The sequence below is a fragment of the Elephas maximus genome, chromosome 1, assembly GCF_024166365.1.
Source record: "Elephas maximus indicus isolate mEleMax1 chromosome 1, mEleMax1 primary haplotype, whole genome shotgun sequence".
Taxonomy (NCBI): domain Eukaryota; kingdom Metazoa; phylum Chordata; class Mammalia; order Proboscidea; family Elephantidae; genus Elephas; species Elephas maximus.
In genome coordinates, this window is record NC_064819.1 from 89834241 (window position 1) to 89844709 (window position 10469).

Below are 10469 nucleotides of genomic sequence, written 5' to 3' on the forward strand. Positions count from 1 at the left end.
CCCTTGCAGCTGGTGTTGTTTGGTCCTGGTCTTTTAAAGGAAGAGACAAACACCCGCCAACAGTAGAAGATAGAAAAACAGCAGAGAAAGGTGAGGAAGAAGGGGTCACAGCTTTCCAGGGTGGCCTCATAGACCTGGGCCCATGGCCTGGGGCTCACTGGTCCTTTTCGTTAGAGACACTCACGGTAGCAGGGAAGTGGCGATATCTCAACTGTCTGCTGTTGAAAGAGATATTTCTTCTTTTGGGGGACAGCAGGGAGAAGGGAGAATGGGTCCCGGAGTGGTGATGCCACCCAGCCTCCCTGCAATATGACCAGCTGTCTTGAGGGAGATTGGGGTATCAGCCAGCGCAGGGCTCTCTCGTCAGTATGGGCACTCAGATAAGGTCCTAGTGCCAGGCAACTTCAACGGTGATGCCCCAACTGGCCTATCACAGTCTCTAAATGAGGTTGAGATGTATCCTGGGTGGAGAAGGTGAAAGAAGAAAAATAGTAACAGCATGTATTTATGATGACTGTGACACCGATATAATGAACTTAATCAGATGATCTTACTTGTCCCTCCTGCCAGCTCTATAAAGTAGATGCTATTAGGATCTCCGTTTTATAAATGAGGAAGCTGAGGCTCAGCGAGGTTATTTAACTTGCCCAAGGTTACAGAGCAGGAAGGTGGGTGCCAGTAATTTTCAGGCAAGTCTGTGCATCTCCAGTGCTGTCCAGTAGAAAGATAATGTGAGCCAGATATGCAATTTAAAATGTTCAAGTGGCCACATTTTAAAAAGAAACAGGTGAAATTAATTTTAATAATTATTTTGCTTAGGCCAATATATCCAAAATATTATCATTTCAACAGGTAATCAGCATGAAAATTATTAATGAGTTTTTACATTCTTTTTCATTTGTGCTAAGTTTTTGAAATCCAGGGTGTATTTTACGCTTACAGCACATCTCACATTGGTCTCCCCACCTTTCAACGCTCAGTAGCCACATGTGGCTGGTGGCTCACGTTTTAAACAGCACAGTCCCAGAACTGCCCTCTTGGCAAGACTGTAGGTAGAGTGTCGTCCCTGTTACCATCAAGTTGACCCCAGCTCATGATGTCCCCATGTGTGTCAGGGTAGAACTGTGCTCCATAAGGTTTTCAATGGCTGATTTTTTTGAAAGTCGATTGCCAGGCCTTTCTTCAGAGATGCCTCTGGGTGGACTTGAACCTCCAGCCTTTCACTTAGCAGCCAAGTATGTTAACTATTATCACCACAGTAGTTGGAATGAAAAGGGAGAGAAAACGATGTGCCAGGCTGATCATTTAGTGGGGAACTGGAAGGAGGTATGTTTTTCTCCATGGATCCGGGGTGGCAGGTGAGTGAAGAACCGTGCTGGAAGTGGCGAGTGGATGAAGACCATTGTCGTGGCTTGGAGTGTGATGCCAGCACAGGGATTGAAGCAAGGAGATTTGGATTGTCTCCAGCCTTGGTGCTTTCTAGTTCTGTGGCCTTGGAAACATCACTTTACCTTTCAGTTTACATGTCTTTCTCTGTAAAATGAAGGTAATGATACCTGCTCCAAGGTTGCTGTCAGACTTGTATATAAAAAAACAAACCCACTGCCATCAAGTCAATTCCAACTCATAGCAACCCTATAGTAATATGAAAACACTAAGCCCTAGATAAACGTGGTTGAATCTGTTTGTCTTTTGACTAATTGAGTCTTCTAAACTTTATTAGCATGAATCTATTGCATTATGGTTCCTTGCCTTTGTCTACCGGCAGTTTAGATAAAATCGAAGTCCAATGTGACCCAAACTCTTGTGAGGACAGTGGCGCCTGGGGAGATGAGATGAGGCAAGGAAAGAAGGGCAGAGTAGAGCATCCAGTGAGCAACTCTGAGTACCCCCAGAGTCTCTGGAAGTCAGTCACACCTACTGCAGCTTGGACTTTGCTGCCGTGGGCACGCCTCATTGCCAGAAGTTTATGGCTCTCACCTGCTCAATCTGACAGGAACTGTCCACTCCTTAATCCTTCCCACCCAACTGTGGTAAAGGGAGGGATTCCAGGAAACCTCTTCTCCTTGTGGCCTCACGTCATGCTTTGCTCCCCACCCCTGGGACCGGAAGGAGCCATTATAAAACTGCACGGAAATCAGGCTCCCTTGGCTGCCATTGGTAATGCTGGGTAATTCTAAATACCCTGGAATTTGGACCCACTTAGCTGATGGGTGGTGGCCCAGGAAGGGTGGGCCTTGAGAAGGCACAAGAGGTAGAGCCAGGTGCTTTCCCGTCCTGACGTTCCTGCCTTTCTCTCTTGGCCTCTTATTCCTTTCCTTTGGAGATGCATTTAAAAGTGAGTCAATTTCAGGGAAAGTGAATTCCTGTGGGGAAGGAGCCAGAGGCCTGAAGGGACGGGCTAGGCAAGGAACTGTGATGTCCTCAACCCCCTCCCTGCAGACACTCCGAGAGGGGGCCACCTGTCCTGCCTGCACAGGGCCCCTGAAGGATGCAGTGACTGCCACCTGTGGACACACCTTCTGCCGGCCCTGCCTCCCTGTGCCCTTCCAGATGGGGGCCCACCCCTCCAGCAGGGTTCTGCTCTGCCCCCTCTGCCAGCAGAAGGAGCAGCCAGAGAACCTCATGGTCCCTTTGCCCCTGGGCCCTCTGGGAGAAACCTACTGTGAGGAGCATGGCGAGAAGATTTATTTCTTCTGTGAGAACGATGCGGAGTTCCTCTGTGTGTTCTGCAGGGAGGGTCCCTCCCACCAGGCCCACTCTGTGGGGCTCCTTGACGAGGCCATTCAACCCTACCGGGTAAGCAGTGTGACTTTACCTCGGACATGTTTGGTGCAGGTCAGTGTCCTGCCGGGGGGTGCAGGGAACCGGGTGGGGATCGGGGTGAAGAGAATCCCGAGACTGTAGATATATTTTTATTAGCTGCTGTGGAGTCGGCCCCCAGCTCATAGAAACCCCATGTGTTACAGAGCAGAACTGTCCATAGGGTTTTCCCAGCTGTGATCTTTATGAAAGCAGATCGCCAGACCATTCACCTACAGAGCTGCTGAATGGGTTTGAACCTCCAACCTTTAGGTTGGTAGCTGATTGCAAATGGCACACACTACCCAGGCTCCCCCCTAGACTGTAGGGACACTCAAGAAACTCCCAGGCTGATGGGGGGACATGGTTCCACTTGGACATGTGGGAGTTCATGGTCTTAGGGAGAAATTCAGTCCCAGCCCTGAGAGGACTCCCATCGTGATGGAGCTGATTCAGCCACTTTCCTGTGGGCCCCACAGTGACGCAAAGAATTTCAGCCCTGACTGCACTCACTATGGAAAGAGAGTCCAGTGCAGAACACAAGCCTCTGCAGGCTATGAGCAGGATGCACGTGGTCTTCCCACATTCACCTGAGATACAGGATTTACCCAAACCACTGGGGCTCAGAGGAAAGTGAGGGAAGATGAAGGGTAACCTGTAATCACTGCTCATCTTTGAGAGAAAGAGAGGCACGGCAGCAGCCCAGTATTACAAGAATTTCCCATCTGGTCTTGGGACATTATTCATTTCTCTTTGCCTCTCAGATCTTTCTCTTGTTATCCAGTCACCAGGTCTTGAAGTGGTTTCCTTAGAAACATCTCTTAATGTTTCTCTCTTGAATCTTTAACTTTGCCTTATCGCCACAAAAAAAAAAAAAGCTTGTTGTCATTGAGTTGATTCCAACTCGTGGCGACCCCATGTGTTACAGAATAGAACTGCTCCATAGGGTTTTCTTGGCTGTGATCTTTATGGGAGCAGAATACCAGGCCTTTCTTTCATAGTGCCACTGGGCAGATTCGAACCACTAACCTTTAAGGTTAGTAGTCCATCACAAACCAACCACTGATAAATCCAGGCCCACAGCATCCCTCACCCAGACTTTGTATAATCTCTAATGTGCTCTCTGTCTCCCTTCTCAGCCTTTCCAAGCACCCTCCAATCTGCTGTGAGGCAGAGCTTCCAGCTAGTCCTGTCACTCCCCTGTTTAAAATCCTTCCGTGGATTCGTAATGTCCAAAGAAGGCCCAAAATCTTTAACAAGGCATTCAAGCTCTTCGCACTTGGGTTACTGCTTTCCTTTGCAGTCTCATCTCTTAGCTGCCCTCCCCAAGGCACCACGTGCCCAGCCACACTGAGCTGTACTTGCTGTTTCCTTACTTACCTGTGGGACTCTTTCTTGCTTCTAGTGCTTTCCGTATGTAGTTCCTTCCTCCTAGAATGCTCTTCTCTCCCTCTCTTATCCAACTTCAAATTTATCTTCGCAGGTCCCCTTTACGTGCTTTCTGCTTTCTAAAACCTTCCCTCAGCCCTACAGGCAGAATTGTCACCTCCTCTGCCTCCCATCTCACTGAGTGCTCACCTCTATGATTGCATTCGTCTTTTTGTATTTTAACCACTTATGATTGACTCCTTCCTCAGATGATGATCTCTTTAGGGACAAGGACTGGGCCTTTTTCACTTCAAATCCCCCAGCACCTAACAGTGTGCCTGGAACTTGGTACTCAAAACCAAACATGTTCCCATTAATTCCAACTCATGGCTACCTCATGTGTTACAGAGTAGAACTGTTTCATGGCTGTAATATTTATAGAAGCAGATCACCAGGACGAGGCCTTTCTTCCAGGGTACTGCTGCGTGGTTGGAACCACCAACCTTTCAGTTAGTAGCCAAGAGCAAACCATTTGTACCACCCAGGGACCTTCTGGAAATTGGTAGATGGTTAATATTTGTAAGTTGGATTATTAATTCAGCCACCTCTTCTGCCCGTTATTCTCCCCATAGGAACGTCTCAGGAGTCGGTTGGAAGCTCTGAGCATGGAGAGAGATGAGATTGAAGACATAAAGTGTCGGGAAGACCAGAAGCTCCAAGTGCTTCTGGTAAAAGCCACGTTGTTGGCCACCTTCTCCCTGAGGAAGTTTCCTAACAGATCTGGGGAAGCCTGTTGTCTGGTATTTTTGCCAGACTGGGAAGAACTGGCAAACTCTTTTTATTCACCTCGGAGCAGGAAAATTGTTCTGACATCTTCTAATTTAAGACAAGTCATATCACCCTTTTTTTACAGAGCAGAAAACTGAGCTTCAGAGAAATGATGCTCTGCAGGCTACACGGCCAAACCCAAGTTCATGATGAAATGACTAGAACCCGGGTCTCTTGACGCTTAGCCAATTGCTCTTCTCATCCCAGCCTGCCTGCAAGCATCACCTTTGGATGGGAAGCTGGGGACCAGAAAGTGTATATTAGTTCCTGAGTCCTAGTGCTGACCACAAGACTGACCCTGAGGACAGTGGGCTAATAGTGTGGTTATTTATGGGCCCCTCCCACTTCTTTTTTCAAGCTGCAAAATTATCAGGAAGAAGTCCACAGTGAAGGAATTTCTGGTGCCTTGACTAGGGAGACAGAGTTTGGGGACAGGAAGATCTCTCCAGGACCCCCTAACTCCCATGAAAGTATGCCCTGCAATGGCCACCTTAGTGGCTAAAACAAACACCATGCCCTCTGCTGCTAAGCTGTGTTGGCTCTAACCACAACTTCCTTTCACCTCAATTTCTCTGTAAGAAATTAATATAATAAGGGAAGGTATGGTAGGACTAGGATGGTATCATCAATGTAGAAGGATTTTTGAAAAATTTGGTATGACCCTGAGAGCATAGAATGGCATTATTATTAGAAACTCTCGGTAGGAGAATAGCACAGCCCTCATCATTGATGAGTAATCCTGAGACCCACCTACTTCTATCATAGTATTATTGGGAGAATGAGTCTTGAAACTAGTTACTTGCTACCCTTCTTAATCTATATGAAATATGTAGGTGATCCTCCTGGAACCCAGCTCTGTGACCACCTCCCTAATCATGTCTGTCTTTCTAACCCTCGCAGACTCAGATCGAAACCAAGAAGCACCAGGTGGAAGCAGCTTTTGAGAAGCTGCAGCAGGAGCTGGGGGAACAGCAGCGACTCCTGTTGGCCGGGCTGAGGGAGCTGGAGCGGCAGATCTGGAAGGAGCGGGATGAGTACATCGCAAAGGTCTCAGAGGAGGTGGCCCGGCTTGGAGGTCACATCAAGGAGCTGGAGGAAAAGTGTCAGCAGCCAGCAAGTGAGCTGCTGAAAGTGAGAAACACCCCACCACTTTATGGGATGGGAGAGGGATTCCACAGAAAGGGAACCCTGGGCTGTGGGCTGGAAGATGCTGGGGAGAAGGAAAGGGAAGTAGAAATTACCTTTAATGGGAGGGACTGATGGTTATCTGGTTCCTTTGGCCCAGAGAGATTAAGGAGATACAGACCTGGAGAGGCTGGGTGACTCGACCAAGTCACATACTGTGGTCATGTCACAGGCTTGGAGTCAGACAGTCTTGGGTTTGAGTGTCAGCTCTCCCAGTTGTGTGACTTTGGCAAGACTCTTAACCCCTCTAAACAGGGGGGTAATAATAATACTTTCATCATAGGACTGTTGCAAAGATGATAAGAAAAGGTCTATGTAAAATGCTTAGCCTGGTCCCTGGCACACAGCAAGAACTCAATAAACCGTTGTGATGATCATTATTCATATTACCCATTTTCACAGCAGGTCTGGCTGATAACTGAAACCCTGGCCTCTGCTCTCTACAATCTTAATCGTTGGAGTTAGAACACACTCAGGATAAGGCTGAGACAGAGAAACCAGCAAAATGAACTGACTACAGAGTCCCAAATTAGTTAGGAAGCATGATGTAAAAGAACTATCTAATGAGTAGGTAATTAAACAGGTAGAACTCTCTGAAGCCGATATTTTAAGAAAGGAAGGACGTGCAGAATCCCTAAGGGGAAGGATGTGTGGAAACTAAGTGCATGTTCTTGTCTTTCTTTTGTAGGATGTCAGAGTCAACCACAGCAGGTAGGGTCCACCCCCTAGTCCTTGGTCCTATATGCATTGAGACTGAAGGGGCAAACTCATGGCCCGCACACAGAGATGGGGGCACTCTGATAGCCAACTATCTCATTCACTTCCACAAAAACACCCAAACTCACTAAAGGTTTGTGTTCTAAAGGGTCATTCTTAAGCTGACTATTTGGTATTTGGGACCCATTCCCCCCTCTAGAAATGAAGTTGTAAATAATACTCATGTTTTTAAGTTGGCCCTGAAACACTGATTTCATTTATGAAATTATTAGTATTCAAGTCCTTGTCTAACACATTTGAAATGTTACTCTAAGGGGGAAATGGAGCCCTAGTGGTGCAGAGGTTAAGAGTTTGGCTGCTAACCAAAAGGTCAGCAGTTCAAATCCACCAGTTGCTCCTGGGAAATCCCATGGGGGCAGTTCTACTCTGTCCTATAGGGCCACTATGAGTTGGAATTGACTTGACGGCAACAGGTTTGGTTTGGGGTTTTGGTATGGTATACATGGAACCTGGGAGAAATGGTCTCCATTCATCTCTCCCACTCAGTGCCCTCTTTTTCCGCCCAGGAACTTGGGAGCATTGTAAATATATGTTACTTTCCTCCCTGCTGTAAGCATTAGCAGTCAGCCCTGGGGTGAGGAAAGTCATAATGACTAGGAATACTTGTCATATGCCGTATGCCCATTCACGTGGACAGGGCGTTAAATCCAGGTGTCCTTGAATCAGGAATGTCTCTAAACATGCTTTTCAAAGAATCTTAGACATTTAGATCTAGAAGGGCCTGAGAGGTCTTCTAATTTGATGAAGAAATGGAGGCCTAGAGGGTGCAGTGTTTGCTCAGGTTCACACGGCCAGTGGCTTATGAAGAGCTGAGCTGGGACCAGAACCTGGGCCTTTTTTTTACACAACGTGTGTCTTCTTTCATCTGTTTTTCTTCCCACCTGTGCGGTTTCTCCTTATACAGAACAGAGCTCGTGTTATTAACGTAAGGCTGTTTTTCAAATTATGCCATATTGCCCTCTAGAGGCCAATAGGGATAATGATCTTTGCCCCTTTAGGTCACACAGGCCTAAATGTTCTCTTGTAGAACCTGCATCAATTCTTGATCAATAGCTACCGTTAGTTCCTCTTAGGTCTAACGGAAATGCCTCTTGGTTTAATAGCTATACATTTCCAGCAAAGGTAAAGAGATGATGCTCAATCTAATCATCCGCCACAGCCCCCAAGACCATTCTTTAGTCTGAGTTTACCCTCACTTGGTCGGTAACGCCCAAACCTTATTTTTGGAATTTGGACCTAACAGGTTACCAACCTGTCTGCAGGTGTGAGATGAAGACTTTTGTGAGTCCAGAGGCCATTTCTCCTGACCTTGTCAACAAGATTCGCAATCTCCACAGAAAAATACTCCCTCTCCCAGGGATGATAAGAAAGTTCTCAGGTAAAAGGGAAGGAGCCACAGCTTTCCCCATCCCCATTAGCTGCCCTTCTGCTTTCCATCCATCCCTACATGCCCTGCCTTCAAAACCCAGCTCAAGACATCTCCCTCAGGTAAGCCTTCCCTTAGTGATCCCACACCACTCAGGGGACCATTCCCTATAGCATCTCCTCCACTCCACAAGGGCAGGAGCTCTGTGTCCTAACATTGGACTGACTGTTCAGGAAGGTGAGGCCCTGTTCTTTCCCATTAGAACCTAGAAGACACCTTCTCCTGTCCCTATCCTCACCCTGTACCTAGGACACAGTGCCCTCGGGGGTGTCTGTAAGGAACAAGTTACAGATCTTTCTTTCTGCTTCCCTCAGAAAACTTGGTGCTTCATCTGGAAACAGATTCAGGTAAACAGTTGGAGGGGGAGGGGTTGAGAGCCATTCATTCGTTCATCCATTCATTAATTCATCCATTCAACTCAAGGCAGCAAACGGCAGTTATATACATGAACTCTGAAGCCCCTTTGTGTGGGTTCTCTATTCTAACTCTTCCTAGCTAGGAAATACTGGACAAGTTATTTAACCCATTGGTCCCAATTTTTTTTTAACCTATAAAATTGAAAAAATATATAGTAGCTATCCCATAAGTAGCTGTGAGGAATAAATAAGCTTAGGATAGTATCTGGCACATAGCAAGTGCTCAATAAATGTTAGAGATTTGTATAGATATTATCATTCAGAAATATTGATCAAGCCCTTGTTTTATGCCTAGTACTGTGCCGGATTCTTTGTTGAATTGAATATTGTACAATTTTCAAAAGATAAAAAAGCTTTTTACTTTTAAATGGTTGCGCAATTTCGAAACTGCTTTCACAAGCATTGTCTCATTCTGGTGCTTACATCAGTGCTTCTCAGATTTAACATGCGGACAAATCACCTGGAGATTTTGTTAAGCACAAGTTCTGAATCAGTATGTCTGGGATGGGGTCACAAATTCTGCGTTTCCAACATGCTCCCAAGCAATGCGATCTGGAAAAGGTCTTACAGCACTATTTGTGGGGCAGGGTGAAAAGCTGTGGTCCTATGTCCTCATGTGACAAAAGGCGAAACAGATTTGGAGAAGCCGGGCCAACGGCCAGCTGAACGAGGTCAATGCACTTTCTGCCTCCCATGAGCACTGTCGTCCGCAATACGGACATTTGCGGTTGCCGATTGATGCCGATTCTCTCCTTCCTCTAGGGGGCGTCACCCTGGACCCTCAGACCGCCAGCCGGAGTCTGGTCCTCTCAGAGGACAGGAAGTCAGTGAGGTACACCCGGCAGAAGCAGAACCTGCCCGACAGCCCACTGCGCTTCGAGGGGCTCCCAGTGGCGCTTGGTTCCCCGGGCTTCTCCTCGGGCCGCCACTGCTGGCAGGTGGATGTGCAGCTGGCGGACGGCGGCGGCTGCATGGTGGGAGTGGCCCGGGAGACGGTGAGGAGGAAGGGGGACATGGGCCTGAGCGCCGAGGAGGGCGTCTGGGCCGTGATCCTCTCGCACCAGCAGTGCTGGGCCAGCACCTACCCGGGCACCGACCTGCCGCTGGGCGAGATCCCGCGCCGCGTGGGTGTCTCCCTGGACTATGAGGCGGGCCGGGTGACCCTCCACAATGCCGAGACGCGGGCTCCCATCTTCACCTTCGCCGCCTCTTTCTCGGGCAAAGTCTTTCCTTTATTTGCCGTCTGGAAAAAAGGCTCCTGCCTTACTTTGAAAGGGTCCAAGGAGTGGTGTAGCGAAGAAAGCAGAGCCCTGGGATCCAGCTCTGGCCCTGTCCAGCCGCGTGACTTTGGGAGCCTCCTTGTCCCCAAGTGAAGCTGGAGGACAGCTGATCTCAGAGTCACGTGCAGCTTTGTTTTGGTTTTTATTTTACTTCATGTCCTTGAAATCTCTGACATCTGGGTCCTCCCTGTGATGCCTTGGCCTTTTCTGCACCTCTGGGTGGGGAGCTAGAGGCAGGCTAGGCTGTGCCTAGGACACCAGAAAAGCCAGGAGCCAGCGAGTTGTTGGGCAAAGTAAATCTAAATTATAAAACAAAACAAAGAAACAAAAAAAGCCGTCAAAATAATCACCATGGGAGAAATCAGAACTTAGTTGGACTTGCACTAA

The 10469-nt window shown here is 47.8% G+C and overlaps 1 protein-coding gene across 1 annotated transcript; it reads left to right on the forward strand.

Moving 5' to 3' along the window:
• The first annotated feature begins 2418 nt into the window (after positions 1 to 2418).
• On the forward strand, positions 2419 to 10266 carry TRIM15 (tripartite motif containing 15). The gene is made up of 7 exons (XM_049879280.1): positions 2419 to 2799; positions 4803 to 4898; positions 5899 to 6129; positions 6872 to 6894; positions 8223 to 8338; positions 8701 to 8733; positions 9565 to 10266. The coding sequence occupies exons 1-7, from the start codon at positions 2419 to 2421 to the stop codon at positions 10173 to 10175; spliced, it is 1491 nt and encodes a 496-aa protein (XP_049735237.1). The 3' UTR covers positions 10176 to 10266.
• Positions 10267 to 10469: the final 203 nt, after the last annotated feature.